This window comes from Diadema antillarum, unplaced genomic scaffold (genome assembly GCF_040938485.1).
Source record: "Diadema antillarum isolate AM-2024a unplaced genomic scaffold, OU_Dant_1.0 seq00001367_RagTag, whole genome shotgun sequence".
In the NCBI taxonomy this organism is placed as follows: domain Eukaryota; kingdom Metazoa; phylum Echinodermata; class Echinoidea; order Diadematoida; family Diadematidae; genus Diadema; species Diadema antillarum.
In genome coordinates, this window is record NW_027272129.1 from 501,052 (window position 1) to 521,361 (window position 20,310).

The 20,310-nt window shown below is 37.7% G+C and overlaps 1 protein-coding gene across 5 annotated transcripts in view; it reads right to left on the minus strand.

Annotated features, from left to right (window-relative positions):
* The window catches only part of LOC139708702 (voltage-dependent L-type calcium channel subunit beta-1-like), a 63,294-nt gene that overhangs the window by 21,902 nt on the left and 21,082 nt on the right, over window positions 1–20,310 (minus strand). For 2 of the 5 annotated variants that reach the window (XM_071620636.1, XM_071620638.1), the window contains exons 2-5: window positions 9,851–9,970; window positions 8,355–8,477; window positions 7,721–7,848; window positions 1,783–1,889 (exon numbers count right to left, since the gene is read on the minus strand). In XM_071620636.1, coding sequence (XP_071476737.1) covers window positions 1,783–1,889; window positions 7,721–7,848; window positions 8,355–8,477; window positions 9,851–9,970 — 478 coding nt within the window. Of the gene's footprint in view, window positions 1–1,782; window positions 2,034–7,720; window positions 7,849–8,354; window positions 8,478–9,850; window positions 9,971–20,310 lie in introns of all 5 variants that reach the window. The other 3 variants (XM_071620634.1, XM_071620635.1, XM_071620637.1) reach the window with 2 other exon arrangements.

Genomic DNA, 20,310 nt, shown 5'->3' on the forward strand with positions numbered 1-20,310 from the left:
CAAAAGCCGAAGCGAGTGGAATACATGAATAAACCAGTTAGGTGTAATTTAAAGGGGCCCCGAGTCCGTCTATGAATTACACTCCCACACAGCGTACATATATATGGAATGTGGGTGGGAGAGAGATAAACAGAGAGAGAAGGAAATCAACTCCGTAAAAAAAGAGAAAGGCTAAATAAAGATTGGATGCATGTTTTTCCCTTCCTCTCTTCCATCTGAATCTTTTTCATGAAAGAAGGTGATATTTAGGTCTTTGTACTACAAAAAAGTGAGGTTGGAGATGGAGCTATTCTACTTTATCTCTGTTACACTGCCTTCTTATGTTTTGCAAATTTTACTTTATTACAAAACTTCATACTTTCCACGAATAAGTAAACTGAAAATGGATGGATGAAAATAAATGATTGAATAAAGGTTGTGTTTTGAAGATTTTAATGTCATTTACTTCCACAATATCTAGACATTTTTTGAAGATCCTCTATGCAAGACAGACATAAAAAAGTAGGAAAGGTTTGTGCTATGAAAAAGGTATTAAGTCAATTCCTCAAGAAACTTGAGCGATCACCACTTATAAGCAATATCAAATGCACATTTTTCATTCCTCACTTGGATACTATGTCTGTATCAGATACTTTCCTGATTTCTGTGTGATAAATATTCCAATTGCATGGATACATAGGCAATCACTGATATAAAATGCAAGTAAGGACTGTCTTTGTATTCATATTAGGGTATTTCATTTCCCAGGCAATGGCGCATGAAGTTACCATGTTTAGTGACATGTGGAAAGAAAACACAGATGCTATCAAAAGCTTTACAGTGCAATCAAAAAAGAAAGTTATCAATCCACAGTGTATCTCATTAGAGTACATTATGTCTATGACACCCTGTTACAAATCTTCAATGTAGTGACTTTGAGATGTCATCCACTCTTTCCTATTGCAATCAATTATATCTCCTCTCTGTATGCTGTTAATATGTAAAAATGGACTTTTTCTAGATCATCCTAAGATGTTTCCACCCGAGGCATTTCTGAGATCATTTCTGAGACCATTTTCATGTTAGTGCTACATGTACCTATGAAACTGAAAATTAGCAACCTGTACCCAAATAACAGTCTTACAGACCACAGCATCTTAAAGGAACTGAGCAATGCAAATTACTGTTGACTCGTATCGATTTATAATACCCTGCTCATCACTTACGTGGCCGAAAAAATATCTATATCATGTGTCATATACTTTATAATAATTTTCTACTATCTTTCTTCAGATTACCTGGATACACCCAAAAAACAAACAAACGAACAAACAAAAAAACCTTCCTAAACAGAATTCTGTCGATGACATCATCTGTCAATCCTCGGTAAAGTACTAATATGATTAACAAAAGACATTGGTATACACATTCCCCTAGACTAAGCATAACTTGTACCGGTATGTATCCCTGCACTGTCCTTTGGTAATCATACTAGCACTTCAGCAATGACTGACAGATGATGTCATGGACAAAATCTTGGTTAGGCAGGGTTGTTCTTGTTGTTGTTTTTTTGTGGGCATATCCAAGTAAACTTTAAAAAATGGTAGAAAATTTATTACAGAATGTAAAGGCATGCATTTAGGTATTCATTTGGCCACATAAGTGATGATGAGGGCATCAGGAATCAACACATGCTAACACACATTTGCATTGCATAGTTCCTTTAACTACCTAACAGACATGGCGACAAACAAAGAATACCTTGGAAAAGCTCAAAAGATATAAAAGTGAAAACAGACTCACCTGGAGTTGGTGGTGTGGATCCTCTTGAATTGGATGACTTAGAGTTAGGCAGAGTAGCAGGGAAGTCCCCTAAGTTGGAGCTGGAGCTCAGACCGCTGGTGGATCTGCTGTGACGAGGGGAAGCCAAATGGTGATTGGTCTTGGTAGCGTTAAGGGGGAGGGTTGCTGCCTTGTTCTGGAGAAACGACAGGCCAGGGAAGCTGGAAAGGCTTCCCTTACTACTGGGGGAGGAGGGGAGGGTGGCATGGTGGCTACTCTTGGTAAAAGTTAGATGGGAGATCCGGAGGTGAAGAGGGGAGGGTAAGGGGCCGATCGCATCATTGAGTCAGGTAAATGATGTGTTGAAAGCAAGGGGAGCAAGTCATGATTGAAGTGTGAGGTCAATTTTTTTTTTCCAGTACGGCAAGAATTGTTTGGGTGAGGGCACATATTTGAGGGATATGAAATAGAAAAGCATTTCAAATTTGAATGTTCCATTCCAGGAATTGAGCATAAGTCAGTGTGGCAGGACGGGTTTAACCAGCAGTGGGGGTTTGTTAGTCAATCGACAAAAATACAGGTGTTGGTCATGGACAGATTGTTCAGAAGTTACGGTTAGGGTATCAGATTTTAACAACAAATGTTAATTGAAAAACGATACAAAAAGACCACTCATTTCATGAATCATTAGTGTAGAAGGATTGAAAATGTCAGTCCAAAGTAAGCAAGGACAGCATTATAAGGGGAGAAAACATCTCAAAATTCGGCAAGATGTTAAAGACAAAAGAAGGAATAGAATGAAACCGTTGAAGATTAGTTTGCAGTAAACCACACACACACACACACACACACACAAAATGATAAAAAGAAAAGACAAGATGCAGTATCAAGGGATAGGTGATATTTTGTTCAAGAACAGGAAATCAAATAGAATAGCAAAAGGAATTGAGAGCGATAGGATTAACAAAGAAAAGTGGAAGAAAAATAAAAATAAAAGGAGAGAAGTGAGAATCATGGCCATGGCAAACCATACCAGGAAATAAGATAGAGAGTACGAAAACAGGAAACAAGAATGGAATTAATCACAGAAAAGATAAAGAAAGAAAGTAATTAGATGAATTATCCCATTGATGTATTTTTTTTTTCAGAAGTCCGAGAGGTTTAATGGAAGAAACAGTGTTGAGATGGACGTATTAGAGTTTTAGTTAAAGAAACCAAAAAATACAGCAAGAAATCACAAATATGAAGAAGAAAGGAGTTAAATCCACACACACAGTTAACAGGTGGAAATTTATTTATTTCATTTCAAACAGTTAGATATCATGATGTGTGTAGGGGTTAGCACACAATTCATTTGTGAAGAAAAAAAATGGAATGAATGGGAACACAATTTGATTTCACACAACATATGGACATGAAGATGTGTTTAACAATTGTGTTAAACCACCAAGAGAGATGTGCAGCCAACAGAAATTTAGAATGAGTAATTAATGGGATATTTTTAATTTCATTCATGATAACCACCCAAAGTTTAGTCAGTATAGAAAAAAAAATACATCATTACAGAAAAATTGTTGCCAGATGGATTTTCAAATATGGGACAAAAAGGAGAATTAAATGATGTATCACAATTTGAGTGAAATTGACAAGTGTAACACACACATTAAAAAAAAAAAAACGAATGTTGAGTAGATGGGTTTCAAATAAGATTTTAGAAATAAGAAATATGTGAACGGTTTAGATGTAAGTCCAACAGCAAAAAAAAAAATCAGTTGTGGGTAGGTAGGGAAGGGTTATTTATCCAGGTTTTGACGTCATTTTGGAAGTAAACAGTTGGCATGTCGTTCAACGGAACAAGGCAGCAGATGATGTCATGGTAACACATCATTCGTCATGAGCAAAAACATGGAGAGCCAAGCACAATCCGTATCATGGGCCACAACAATGGAATCAAGAAACAAAATACATGTCAATCAAATCCAAATTCATGTCATGAAATGTGAACAATCGGAGAGATTTAAGAGAATTCAAAAAATCCCAAATGAAGGGGAAAAAAAGTAACTCAAATGTCATGCATGCATTCCAAGGTGCATTCCATAATGGTGATCAATGTCACCCAGAACATGTGGCAAGCGCAGCATGCAGGGATGAATGAACATTCATAGCCAGGATTATTGAAATGATCATCGTTCATGCAAAGGACACATTTCATTCAATTCATTGACCAATCAGGATGCAGTAAGTTGAGGGGGGCGGAGAAATAAAGAGGACAAACAGGAAGGGGAAGAAAGGATCAAAGAAACAAGTTAGTTTAAAGAACAAATTTCAAAAAACAAACTCATTAAAAACAATACAAAAAAAAACTTAAAAGAATAGATATCAAAGCAATACAAATTTCATCAAATAAAACAAAATAAACTAAAAAAATAAGTGAAAACTCGAGTCAACTTTAGTTAAATGTTTAGTTTAACACAATCAGATGAACAATCAAGTGATTTATGCATCAATTGCAAGGAGAGCCTACGTGCAAAGGTTTTGAATCACTGCTTTTATTTAGTCATAACTTTAGATCTACAGTGTAGAGTCTGTGTTTTGAAGGTTTTCTGAATTGATGAGTAGAAGTGAAGAAAATAAGAAACTTGAGAAGTGATGACAGTTGTTTAAAAAAGAAAAAACAAAATCAGAATCATTGGAGCTGTGTTTGTTTGAGAGTCCAGCATGAGTGTTTGATGTCAATCATTAGTCAAGATTATGGTACATTCAATTTTAAAAGTATCTCAGATATACAGTATGTGTAGTGTCATAGGCCCTTTTGTATCATCGACATATTCTTTTTGTATTGTGTCTTGCCTTTTCAGATGTAATCTCATATTTGTCAGTCATTGTGTGAAGATTCAAAAGTCAAAGCATGTGTCAGGGATGATATCAAATGAACTTCGATGATGAAAGTTGTTCTGAATGAAACTAAGAAGTCAAATCACTTTTGAGCAGCTCAGGGTTTTTTTTTTGTATTGTTTTCCCTTTTTCTTCCCTATTAATTATAACTTCATCCTAGTGCTCTCTTTGAGTTCATATAAAAACCTGCTCGTCATCACTGTGTGTTCCTTTAAAATGGAATAGAATCTAGGAGATAGTTTGTGCTGCAACATTCTGTGTGTATCCCCCTCTCTGCGATACATGACTTGCAGTCCTATCAAGAGAGCACAGTCTGCACCTGTTCCAGTATGAGGAACATCAAACAAATGAGGCAGGCGAGCGTGTTTTCACAATCAATCTACTGCATGAGAGGCACGAGTGAAGCATGCCTGTGTTGGAAGACCATGTTATCCTTTCATAGGGCAGATTGTAATACTGTGTTGTCGTATGCGAGCTGCGCTCCTTGCCTCGATTGATGAGGTGGGTTTAACCTGTACCATCACATTTAGCCTTCCCCCTGGAGACGAGCATACATGGCTGACTCAACCAGGAAATGAAGATCAGTTGAAATTGGGAGATGAAGTCAAATTACCCAGCGTTCTACTTCAATGCATTCTGACTGTGCGTAACGCAACGTTAGCCATGTGAGCAGACCAAAGCCAATCACAAAGCAGGGTGGGGGAACGAAATGTACATAGTGCATTATTCCACTACAGTGATCAGGTAAATGCTGAGTAGTTTTTTGGTTTTTATAGATTCATTCCTACACACTAAAGTTCTCATGGCATCAGAGGTATATTTCTTTTCCAGATGTCTTGATGACAAGAAAGTCACACTCTAGTACTCAAAAGGCTATGACATATCCAAACATTAAAGGCACACATCAAATTTCTGTGCTACTTTCTCAGTATTTGTATTTGTATGAGTATTTGTCCAGAAATGTCTTTTTTCTATCTTATGGTAGTTTTTCTTTTAACTCATCTATCCATCATCACATTATTGCGATCAGTAACCTCACATTCAACACCTTCCAACGAGCCAATGTTCTGTAACTATGTAATATGTCTTGACTCGCAGGTTGAATTAGTCCTGGTACTGGTTACTCTCCTTTGGTCATTCCAGCACAGCTTTAATAAAGTATTTGCAGCTTCTATCTTTTTTTAATTGATAGTATGACTGTTTCTTTTAGGTCTGTCTTTAGCTTTAATCCATCCCTTTAATCCTAAAGCTTCAGTTCAATGTATAGTCATGAAATGGTCACACATTGTAATCTCAATTCTTCTGTATATAGCTTGCCCTGGAACACCACCCCACTTGGCATCGTGACATGTTTTGTTTGAGATTTAGCATGGATATCTCAGTGCCTATGCAGCTCTCATTGGGGAGAAAAAAAAATGTGATATTATTTGTGCCTAAAATGAGAATGATACAGAGGTATCTTTTTCTTTAACTTTGAACAGTAAATTCATAGGATTTTGTGTTAATGGTATATCCTGTGTATCGTTTTGTAATAATTGTCAGCTGAACTATTAAATCAACTCTCAAAACATTCTGAATATCAGTTCAAATGCAAAGAGAAACTTAAACACAAATATCACATGCTGTAACAGATAATTCATAGAAAATTAATTTTTAAAAAGTATGAAAGTAACATAAAGAACACAGAGAGACAGTGTACAGAAAAGGAGGTACAGACAACAGAGGTAATACAGGAAGAGATTTGATTCAATAGGTCTTATGGGAATGGGGAAAGGAATCCACAGATTTTCAGCCTTGCAAAACTTAATGATTTGGAATCATATTACCGGTATACCTTTGAATACATATTTTTAAGGCATACTATAGGATACAAAAAGACACCGATTAACACTTGGCATTCAGCAAGTAACCACCGGGAGAGTTTTCTGGAGTTTGTTCACTGGAGCAGGCAAATAAACACTGACGTTTAAACACTTCCCCCACCAAGGCAAAAGGGAACCCCGGGGTTATAGAAAAATAATCATACCTTCGTGCATAATCAAACTCGTTATGCCATTTCAACCTAGAAATATAGGCGAGAAAAAAACACCTTTGAAAGTAGTGTTCATTCCTGTACTTTGAATGTATGGTGGAATATATCAAGGATAAGGCCTTCACCTTGAGAACTGATGTACCATTCACAGGGGATATCTGTTTAAGGTGATTTTTTAAGTCTAGGTCATTTACAATTGTGCTGCCTGTCAATAAAGAAAAAAGCAGGACAAAGGCATAATGCAGAGGGACATTGAGAGTAGCAGAGTATGAAATAAATATTTAGCAGAAGACAAAGTCGACATTGCTGTCTCTGTACAAATGTGTACCGTAATAGACACATCACATGATGGACTAATACATACACTGACAGAACACAGAAAGCACACACTATATACACTATCAAGAGTGATATATCCATAGAAACAGAAATTCCCATATTATGTAAAGATACAAAAATTCACAGACAGTCATGGAAACAATGTAGTTTTTGAACATTTGTCAAAAAAGATTTGCGCACTACAAATTCAGTTCAAGTAGCAACTAAAAATGTGAGCATTTATATGCAGACAATGCAATCTGGATGATTTTAGATATCGCACAGATTTGTGTCCATCTGTGCTAGTTGAGAGAAAAGATGAATTCAAGGCTTCCATGACACAGAAAGAAGATATATTGTGATTTTGACAATCATCATTCACAAATGAAAAAAAAAAGGAGTAGTAAGAGACCAAACTCTGAAATCAAGACAAACCCACCACATGCTATCAGCTCAGATACATCTTCCTTCTTCTGGTGAATATTTGACATTCAGTCATTAAATCTGCGGTTCAAATTTATCCCTGCTTATTTAGGATATTCTTTTTCTGTGATAACTTCTGAGATCAATTATGAACATGTACAGAAATCATCTCTTTTCTGGCACAAATGAAGCACATGCCACAGTATCTTCCCTTTCATCAGCTCTACTACAACACATGAAGACATAATTTTGCTTCACCAATCTAGTCTCCATTCCCAGACTTGTACTCACTTTCCAAGTCTATTTCTGCTGCCAGAGGTTTGTAGCCTCATGTTTTCCAGCTTGGCAGGGCTGGGGATGAAGCCTATATCAGCTCCTTCTTTGACTAGCTTGCCTATCCACCAGTCATTGTTGTATTTCTGTTAAGAGAAAAATAAAAGAATAGTTTCATAACGCAATCCTACAACCCAACAATGCCACAGAGTGTAATACCCTATGTATATCAATCCTCGTGGCATGTGGCACTACTCAAAGGCTGTTGCATGAAATTTAGGAGTACTAAATGAAACACACCAAACATTCGTATATGTTTTACTTCTGCATAACCAGTTTTGTTCATGAATTTCAGGTACTGTGTAACACAAATAATACTGAAAGCAAAATGCACATTCCCATTACTGTATAAGTCTCTACAAACATATGACTAAACCTAACTTTGTCATTTGCTTGTCATAACAACATTTATTGACATCAAAATAAAGAGGGAGGAATGGAATAAGAACAAACATCTTACATAAGATACTGCACTATCTGAATGGTTTACTAGTGCATTTGACTACAACATGAACTTCTACCCTTGGCTACACTAATACGGAAAATAATCTGTTACCTGCAAACCAAATCTGTAACTCCAAAAAGACATTACCTCTTTTATATGTAAGAAATCCTTGACTTCAAATGATATTGCGCAGCCTTGAACCGGTGAATCATCATCTATTGACCCATCGTATCCTACATTTGTTCGCACCGCAAAGGCAACTGGCTTTGTCTGTGAAGAGAAAATCCAAACATGAAAATGGTCACAATGCTTCATTGTAATCCTCACATTTCTAATTCTCAGTGCCGAGCTTCACAGAATCTACACAGCCGGCTTTGCAAGGATCACACAGCTACTGCTCTTGGATCCTCCGAACAATCGCCATGGTAACCAGTGAATTACTGGTCTACTTCACACAGTAACGAGTTCCGATACACAGCAAAGCCAGAGTCAGTCTGGAAATGTCAAGGGTTGCCAAGATTTTCCACTTAAGCCACTGCTGGAAAAAACATGCTGTGCCTCGCACAGTTTAGTGCTCAAAACTTTACTGTCACTGACAGATGCACAGGCCAATGAAAAACACTAGGCAAACCAGTACATCTCATGGAAAGGGCTGCACTCTATGAAAGGTGTTACATGTTATTTGTGGTTTTGATCTTTAAATCTAGTGTTTGGTACTCTGGAAATATTGAAGTACACTGTAATGACCTGGGGGTATGTATTTTTTAGACACATAAAAAAAAAACTGCACACACACAACTGGTGGACTGTTTTCATTTTGTATGTGAACTATTTAGCACTCACTGTCATGTAGGCAACAAAAGATATGGATCCTGTCTTCCTTATTCTATCTTATTTAAAACAGCCTTGATAGTTCTGATTATAGATATCCAACAGTCATGAATTGAATGGCTGTATTTCACACAAACTTCTACTTCACATATCTGCTGCTATGGACAGCATGTATTTATATACTACACTAAATGAGTAAGAATACAGTGAATAAATGAGATGCATACATCGCTAGACATTTTGTTGGTATATCATGCACCATTATGATCTTCATTGGCATGGGCAATCAATGATTAAAAAAATAAATAATGAATAACACACACATGCATTGTTCAACTGGCTTTTAAAATGTGAACAGGATTAGGAAAAAACAGGTGTTCTGCTCTGCTCCACATTGTAGATATTTTACTACATTTGTTTAGTACGTCTCATTCTAACCGTAAATGACCCAAATCTTGAGTGATTAAGATATCCTACAAATCTCTTTTAAATACAGAAGCAAACATCCTTGCCCTTCTGCAAGCGTCAATCAAGCTTTTAAAAATGCATTAATGGAAAGAAGTCCCTCTAGCTGTATCGATTAACACTCCTATAAAGAAAGATAAGCGCGAGAGAAAAAAATTGACTTAGATCCAGAAAGATTTACAAGCTCTAGAGCATCAAGCAAGAACACCTGTCTAATTCTCTCTTTCAAGTTCTAATTCAAGTTCTAATTCTCCCTTTTGCTCTCTCACTCTCCCTCTCCATCCATCTATATGTCCCTTCCTCTTTCTATTTCTTTCATCAGATGCCCTGACAGCATGCAAACTTACCCTAGCTTTTTCTAATTGTGCTAATGCTTGTCTCTCTGTCTCTCTCCTCAACGCCTCTCTCTCCTCATCCAGCGACAGGTCTGAATCAGAAGGCCGGCCGTAATTTGAATCTTCCGAACCCTGCAGCATATAAACAGGTAGAGAAGAAAGAATGCATGGATAAGTGATCAAAAAAAGACACGTCGTGGGCTACGTTCAAAGAAGGCGCATATATTTCATATGAGATGAATTGATAAGGTATCATGCTGATGGAATATTTAGAACATGAGAGATTATCTTAGACCCACTGCACACTATACAATTCAACCCATCCCACAACTCTGGAGGCATGTCAGGTTGCACGTCCAGTCTCACGCCTCGAAACCGCACACTATGCGACCAGACCACACATCTAGGCTTACTACCGTACGTGACGTTAGTACATATTTTACTGCAGCATGATTGGCCAACAGTTCCACGACTCCTCGTGAAAATTCAACTTGTCAAATCTTCACAACTGGCATTGCAACTCAGTCATACGACTGGAAACTGGCAAGGCTGGTGACGTCACACTTCCGGTTGCAAGGTCATACAACCAGTGAATCGTGGCAAGGTCATACAGTGTGCTCTGGCCTATAGATCATGTGGATCCTTGAAAGCATGAGAGTAAAACCCAGCTCATGACATGTAGCTCTTTCTGCATGATGTAGAGCACAGAACCACACAAACAAAGCACAAGATAATATTTCTGATTCCTGAATGGAATGTCAAGAATTCCAGCATAACATACACACAGCAACACTAAAGTCTTACAACATAGTCTGAGTAGCAATGGTGATAAGCTTATGATGTTCTGAATCTTCCTACAACACAAAGAAGAGAAAGTGATACGTCATATCTCTAGAATGGGTTGGAATAATAGGTTATCACTTTGACAGTATACAATATATTTTGGGACTGTAATATTTTGTGGATCTTGACTTTCAGTATATCAGACAATTTCACAAGCAGGTAATTCATTTTAGAGAACCCGAGGGATGGAATGAACAATATGCATTTCCTTTTTCAAGAAGCATGATCACTGATTTTCTCACTCTGGAGATGATAACACAGTGGACGGGTGTAATGAGAGGCAATACTTTGGCATGTAGCTAACTTTGCAAACATCTGCTGACTTGCAAAAAAAAAACAAACAACCAATCAAACCACAATAAACAAACAATACAACAAACACGTACTGTGACATATATGGCATATGAAATGTGGGCATAAACTTTCCTGTACAGTCTGAATGGAGACAAACACTTGTCGATGACAGGAAAATTAGTTTGTTTACTTGATAGAGATAAGGTTGAAACAAACAACTTGTGATCTTTATCATTCACTTCAATATGTTGTAAAAGTCATTCTATGATTTGGTGAGTTTCTTCGCCATACTGAAGAGTCATATTATCGATACGACATAAAGAATACAAGCAACCAATATATCTCAGAGTCAGATAAAAACAGTCAACATGGCTTTAAGATTCTGGGTCATATAATCCTCTCTGTCTATTGTGCTCTATCATCATCCTCACAACACAGAGATGGGTAATTTGAATGCCTTAATTACAGACGCGGCTGCTGACAGATATACATGTTATTAGGCACACATGACAGCAGTAGACACTAATGAAGGCAAGTTCTACCCTTCTGGGACGATGGCTAAGATGATGCGAGTAGGAGGGAGAGTCTACCATGCCAAACCAACCCTGCACTGATGGCCCATTAGATTGAGAACACAAGTCTTCCATGCCAAACCAAGCCTGCACTGACAGCCCTTTAGATTGGGAACACTAATTGCATATCTTGATGCAGCTTATCTGCTACCATTTTAATATCAATTTATGTTGTTTTATTGCTACAATGCCAGATTTATTAAGAAAAGAGCAACTGTGGGTTTGACGAAACGTAAATATGACATCTTTGATTGAATAAATGTAATATTTCTGTTTCACAACTGGAAAGTCTTCAATTCTGCTGAAATGAACTCATATCTTATTCCAATGATTTGATATAAGAAGGCTTTTTTTACGGAAATAAAATCTCAAAGAGAGAAAAAAAAGGTTCCTTTGTGTAAAGAGCTATAGTACATTGCATTTTTTTTTTTACATAGTTAGCAATGTTCCTATTCTTGCACTGAACTTCAAGTAATTGTGAGAAAAACCATTTTTGCTTATTTGACCAACAAAATTTATTCCATGTATTCATAAGATTTGACAGAGGAATAGGCACACTACACTATGAATTTCAGCCCTCAAAGGTTCCCCCTAAAAATCTCTCACTGTCAACATAGTTTCATTTTTTCCCTTCCCAACCAGTCCATTATGCTCTGTGTGACTTATGATGAAACATTGTAAGTGTGATTACCAGTAAGAGCAATGACAAAACCTGGTGAAAATTCCAGGCAGGAAAGAGTGCCTACAATGTAAGATGGGTGGCAAACATGACGTGTGAATTCCACCCTAAAAATGCCTCACACTCGGCCAAGTCTGTGTTTTCCGGTAAACCAATACACACACACTGTTACTACGCCCCACTGTCTACCACTGGCCTCGCCATATATCACTTTATACACTTGTCATACAGTGTGTGCATGTAGTTGCTGATGGACTGAGCGATACCGTTCTGACATGCAGGCAATTAGCGCACTGCCGGTAAAGCCAGCTAACTCTAATCTCATTCCATTAAGTCAAATACACTCTAATTGAGTGGAGTGCATCTCCATGTCTGATTACAAACAGGATGCTTATTATTATTCATGACCATGGGTCAAAGGTCACAAACATGCCTGTGTCCAACAAGTCAGTCAATATAAGGCTGCAGGGTGTGTGTACCGTGCAATCGGTGGGAGCTTCATCTGGCATTTGTGAGAAAAGACATGTTGCTACTAAGCATGGAGAACCATACCTCATTGTTTGATACCTGATGGAAAAAACAAAACAAAACAAAACCAATGAAAACAACTTAATGTCTGAAAAGTGGTCAAGGAATGTCTGAACATCATCTCTGCAAGATGAATATTGTTGAAACCAAATAAATTTCACATCAACACTGTTGTCATCTGTTGAAACACCAATCAGTTGACAACATGGTAGGGGTGCATGGGGGGAAAAGGTATTGAAATCAAAATGTGTTTGTGTCAGGATACAACAGACAAGTTCTCTTCTATTCCATTCAGAGCTCGCACTACACAATTTCATTTGGAGAAGCTTAGGCCAAGGTAGAGCCAAAATCAGTACTGCAATGAATTTTGGCATTTATATGAAGAACAGAGATACAAGGCATATCTGGATTTCATTACAGGTACTCAAACATCTCACATAGACAAAGTTTATTTGACAACAAGATAGGTAGAAAGGAACTCGAGTCACATGGAAAGGGGAAACTTGGAAAAGGTGGAAGAGGCCTTCAGATATCCTGGTTCTACAAGAGATTTTTTTTTTCCAGGTTGATGACAAAGGAAAAGACATGGATTTTTTTTGACATGTCAACATCTTCAGTAGATTACTTCACGCTAACACTGTGCAGTGAATATGTAATCACTATGTTTTTGTACATAACCCATAACACTGATATTATAACCAATCTTTCCCTGAACATGAATGCATTTCTAACTTATGTTGGCCATAAATGGGGGGGGGGGGGGGGGGGGGGGGGAGTGGGCTTCCAAAATAAGAAAAGATGATTCCATGGGTTACACGATAAGTCAGGTGCATTACTGTGTCAGTGCATAAATCAACTCTTGTTGGGCACATGAAGCCCCCAATTATGGCTGAAATAGACATTCTCATAGAAATAACACCTAAATATACCAAACAAGCTGATACAGAAAGTGACAGAGAGAGAGAGAGAGATAGAGAGAGATAGAGAGCAAGAGAGACAGATAGACAGAGAGACAGATGGAGAGAGACAGACAGACAGACAGACAGACAGAGAACATGATGATAGAGAACTATTGAAGTATTCATCTAAACTTCTCTTCACCAATGGCACTAGTCTCTATTGCTTAAGAAAAATATTATGCAAATATTGCTTTTCTAGGGCTCATCTCCAATGATCAAAGTCCATTAATTCCACAAAGCGCAAACTTCACTGCACTTAATCAACCAACCCATCCTGCCCCCCCCCCCCTCAAAAAATGAAAGAATAAAAATCAGAAATTGGACATTTCCCAACTACACTCTTAACCAAGGTCAGTCTGAAAAAAACAAACCCCAAACATTATAAATAGAGACACCTACTCCTTAACTTCTTGAATATTCCACAAATAAACTTTGCCTTGAGAGTTTCTGGTTAAAACTATGGGCAGAGGCGATTCCAAAATAGTACTATTCACTGAGGAGCACAGCCCCTGTAGTGAATAGTACCACTGGAGGCACCGAGGCCAATAGTTTTTAAGCAGAAACTTTAAATTAGGCACTGAATGTGTTCCATATTTTGGATTTTTTTTTTCAAAAATTAACAAAAGAAGAGAGAAAAGGAGGAAAAAACAAGGGGAAAAAGGAGGCATGTCATGTGGTGGATGTGGTGTTGTGGAGGGATCCTACAGTGACTGTACAATACAGCGTGCAATGATGTCACAATTTCTTTGTGACATCATTTCACAGGTGGTGTACTACATGTATTTGGAAAATGCTGTCATGAAAAGTGGCACCGTTTTCCAAATAGTATACCATGGAGTGTCAAGCACGGCAACATTCTAGTTGAATATATATATATATATATATATATATATATATATATATATATATATATAAAATCATGTCAAGCTCTTTTCAGCAATCACTTCAGGATAAATTTTTAATCATTATAAATATAAATCTCAGTATTGGTCTGAATATCAAAGGAATACATGGGGATGAAGAGCAACCAGAGCACTTTATTTCTTCCACTGAAACTTGAGTGGAAGAAGATCATTCACTTCCTTTTTTTCAGTAACCATGCTTTCTACACAACTACCAGTAATATCACTGTCATCATTTTTTTACACACGGAAATTAGATTTAAATCAGAAATGACAAGTGCTGCATATTAGACAGTGGGTTGCGATTTGCCTGTTTATTCTGACAGACAATATTGTAACCTTGATGAGAATTACACACCAGAACTTTGATGGTCTGAAACAAAGGACAAGTGTAATGACATGGTATGGTGAGAGGGGTAAAAAATCAATCAACCTCTTCACTGGCAGAATTGCAAGGATTTGGTGCTATAAATAGTACTGAAAATTGTTAGCCAAGGGATTCCAACTGTGACAGAAGTGCAGGCAGGATTCTGCTAATGAATCAATTTGGCAGAGAACCTGCCTGTGAAATGCCAACATTGCCCCTAAATTGATCTCTTCTCTAGCTGATACAACAATAGAAAATATCACCACTCACTCCCCCACCCTTCTAGAGAGGAAAATTCCTCTAAAGACTGCAAGACCAACTACGTCAAGAGAGAGCTATAGTCAGCCCCAAGGATTGCAAAAAAAATCCATGCCGTCGACACCTTGAAGAGGGAATCCATCCAAAAATAAACTTCAAAAAAAAAAAAAAGATATTCCCTATACAGAACGATACAAAAATGACAAAAATTGGATAAGAAATAAGGAAGATAAATAACATTTTGAAATTTCACATTTTTTCGGAAGACATTTCTTGACCAGCCTTTATGAATGATCAAATGAGCAAGTTGATGATGTCATGCCCTCACAATTTTTCATGTATGTTATATATGAAAACATTTATTTTCAACACAAGTAAAGGCACAATTCTATATCAAGATATCAAGAGTTAACATTCATTCTTTTTTATTTTGGGTGGTTTTAAGAGAAGTTTTACATTCATACAGCTGAAATATGAGATTCCCCTCAATTCCCCTAAGAACTGTATGCTCTTTAACATTTCATAGAGTGGTTTCTAAATATCTCGCAAAACGTTAAAAAACCAATACTATACCATCCCTTTAATGTTGATCATCCAGTCACTTATTGTGTGGCTTGCAAATGTTGCAATTAGAAAGCAATTCCAGTCTAGTTAATGATTTTGGCAACAACTCTTGACAGGAAAGTACAGCATTTGTAATGACTACAGAATTTGAGATACTGGGTCATATGATCTTTGTTCACAAAGCAAACTACATTTCATTAAGAGTTGCCAATATGATGGAAATTTAGATATCAGATACTTGGACACACAAGAGAGACTATGCTCAACTTGTTTAACTTGTCATGCATGCTCTCATCTCGACGATGAGGAAAAAGACATTTCATATTTTCACAATATACAAAAAACAACAACAACTGTGCCTGATATAAAACATAAACTGATTAGGAACGCCTCGCTGTTGTATGCTAACAGACTCTAATAATGCATAAATGAGCCTCATAATCATATTGTCATTTCACAATGGCATTACAAGGTGATTGGATAACCCGGCCATTCCAGAGCCCTAAACCATCTGATACCTATCTCATCAGCTTGACTACGTAGTGTTTGATAAGCTCATATTCTTCTTCAAATCAAATTATCCTCACACAACTTAAAGCAGGAAAGAGCTTACCGAGCACAGGGATGGGCTAAGAATAGAAGAGGGGAGTGGGATGGCGTCTGATCCTGCATCTATATTTAGCAAATTGGACTGAGACGAGCTTTTCCCAGTCCAACGCTGCAAGGCAGAGTGTGTTTTGATTAGGGATGTAGCTATGTGAACCAGAGCTTTTCCACAGATTGTATAGACAATCCACCTGTGGGTAGACGTTATTATTTCACTGCAATCTCATTGTGATAAAAATCTGATTAGGTTTATTAGTTTACCCACTGCATGCATCCCCCGTCTCACTCCTATCATTCACAGTGTTCATGTCTTTACATTTTATACCAAGGGGCTGTGAGAAATCAGCTATGTGAACTGAATATTGAGATGAATTATGCCTGGATGGCAGACGAGAAGATGTACGTTGGACTTCACTTCACTGCTGACTTCAGGCACAATCCAACTTTGTGGTATTTGTGTCTCTTTACCACCCATGCAAGAATTTTGCCACAAGTAGCAGTGTTAGTCTAATTACCCTAAGATCAAACTATTATCCTTTACATATCCTAACCCACACAACAATGTTATGAGTAGTACTCTGTATCACAATTTTGTTTCCCAATCATCTTTTATATAGATTGTTTCCCCAAATCATTCACTTTTATCTTGATACGACTACTAACATAGCTGTCAAGATTACCTAAAAGTCCTTAAACAGTGTCAAACATCTCATTTTCCTGCAAGAAATTTTGCTCCAGCTAACCTGACAAAGAATACTTTCTATTCTTGAGTCTCAATGATAACACAACAATATCATGCTCCTTGAAGCCTCTCTGTTACTATTGGGAGTCCAATTCATTTCAATCATATGTTTTAGTGCACATGCACACTTTTGGAGTAACAGGTTTATTGTAAATAAAGATAGTTTCACACACACACACACACACACACACACACACACACACACACACACACACACACACACACACACAAGTCAAAATGGTGCTTATCACCTCTGATCACTGCTCTGATACAGGTAAGACATGTTAATGAGATGATTGCAATTTTTTTTCTCCCGTCTCATCCTACACTCTCACAGCAAGTCACCTCCCCCAGAGAGGGCCCCAGTCTGAGTCAGCTTGGGTTGATGAAAAATAAAACATGGAGCCCCTGGGGACACAACCAAAAAAGAGTCCTCCCCAATCCTCTCTTTCCTGCTCTTTCTACTGACATGATGCATTTTTAAAATGCTCCTGCAATATGTCTGCCACTGCTGTATTACACGTAATATTCCAGTTCAGCATCACATGGTTGAGAGGGAGAAATCACCTTATTGGAAAGAAAGTTTACACGGAAACAACCACTAGAAAACATGATCACTACTGTAGCCACCTCCATCAAACATTCCTCTAATTGAGCTCTGTGACTGTACTGCCTTGCCTACTTTTTGTGTGTATACTGTTAGCTCCTAAAAACTTTGTATACTTAATTTCTGAAGTACTCAGTAACAATGCTGAATAGAACAGATCGAATGAAAGAAGAGCAACTTCCAGTAAACATGGAAATATCATAAACAGTGTGAACATATGATCAACAGGTTTTTTGTATGAAATGTAAGATATGAAATGTAAGATGGAAATCATAAGAATGTATGCACAATATCGAAAATGTGAGGAAGTAATGTTTAGAAAGATCATACAAAAACAGCATGATGGATAGATAGCACCGAAATGATTTCATACACATTTCAAATGCAGAAGATGGAAGATATCACAGATGTCCAAGCCAACTGGCTTGAAAGGAGAAAGTGAATCATAAGAATCTAAAAGGGTGGAAAAGACAACAATATGATAAAAAAAAGCAGGTTCAGAAGTTTGATGGCATGAGAATGGAACGATGAAATCTAGATGTAGAATGCAAACCTATCAAGTGAATTATGTGAATGGAAGTTTGCAGGTTTGAGATTCATACAATCACAGGTAAGAGACACAAACACATACTCCTGCACACACACACACACACACACACACACACACACAACACACATACACTAACGTGGTTGGGGAGCTCTTTGCAGCTGCATCAAAAACCTGTCTGGCATAGCTTTGAATAAATTGGCAGCCAGGCAACGAAACCGCACAAATGAACAGAATCACACATTGTTTCACAGGAAGAGAAGAGTAGAAAGAGAGAGAGAGGGGGGGGGGGGGGGTGGGTACACAATGAAGAGAGAGAAATAAAAACAAAAGAAGATGCACTAAATGGGGGGAGGGGGTTTTGATGTTCCACATGACAAACACTACTACTGTAAAAGTGGAAATTTTCACGCATTTCGTGCAACCAGAAACTAGGGCGAAAATAAAAGCACGCGAATATTTTTGCTTGTCATATGTTCCTTTGCGTGATGTCTTGATTCCGCGGAATTAAAAACACGCGAAACTCTTCTGACCCAGCCCTGCGCGAAAAATTAGTCGCGCGAAAATATCCACTTTTACAGTAATTCAGTATTGTGTGGGGGAAGGGTAGGGGTTCACTGGCACTTGGGCAATTTGTTTCTACACATTGTTTCCATCTCATTTCTCTACTCCTTTGTAGGGTTTCACTCAAAACTACCATCAACCTTTTCTTAACAGTTCTTCTTTCGTCTGCATGCAATGGGAACAGTGTAGGCACTGGGGGAGATAGGGGTAGGAGTAGATGGGAAACATGTGGCATAGTGTGCAACCCACTCAAACTCATACAGCCACATGTTTATGCATAGCCAAAGGAGACTTTTTTTTTTTTACTCACTTTTACTTTGCTGCAAGAGCACCCTTGCTATCACCTTGTATGTGTATCACACTTATAAGAAAAGTGTCATTGATAAAGTGCCCATCACTAATTTCCTATTTACACAATACACACAATTCAGAATTCAAATGATCCAGAACATAACCATATAAATGGTCAGCCATTCTATTGAGTTGACTGCCTTTCTGGATACTCCCAGTTGTAGCAGTATACACTGCAATTGTATCTTACGTATTTTGTGATTTAGACATCCATATCCATATACTGTTTCTTCCGCTTTGTTTTTTAAACTGCTTGATAAGATGCACTCAAATGATATGACTGAAACTGAAATGAAATATCTCATTGAAAGTACAGGAGTCATGAGAGACATCACTTTATATCTACAGTGGATATCAAGTTACCTGTTGCTGTCATGTCAACCTTGCATACAGTGTAATGGATAGTGTACTACACAAGTAGCTTTACAAACAATATCAACTCCCATTATCATATCTGTATTCTCGTTGAGCACTTAACAAATTAGACATAGTAGTCTCAGGCCAAGTCCTATGTCTTTAAACTTGTTATCTTGTCTTGTGATTGTGACAGTAGCTTCATTAGGGAACAGCTAAGAGCGGGGCAAAAGAATTACAGTCGAGGTTAGCTATGGAGCTTCCTACACGTGTACTTCCTACAATGGTTTACATCTCAAAAGAAGTTGTTATATGCCAGTGTAAAATCTGCACCCTCAGTTCTTAGCAAGACTTCTTTAGAGACTGTTTTAGCGAGACTAGCAGAGACACTGCAATTCAAGGACAATAGGTGATCTAGTCATGTGATAGGGTGTCTGCATCATATGCACAATGTAAAGAGTGTACAAAACCTTGGGCAATGCTGGCCCAATGGGGAAGCCACAGCGAACAATATCATAGGATAATGAGTCCATTAGAGTCATACAGTAAGAGATGTACTTGGTACATAACCATAAACATTCACATATGTGCCAGTGAATATAGAGGTATTTAACTATATATACACACCGTTGTGTGAGTGGCTAGATGAAAACAAGGCGTGGCAAGCATTGGCTGTGTTCATCACAGCTAATGGTGTTGATCATGAAAGTAATGGAAATATCCACTCCCAAAGGA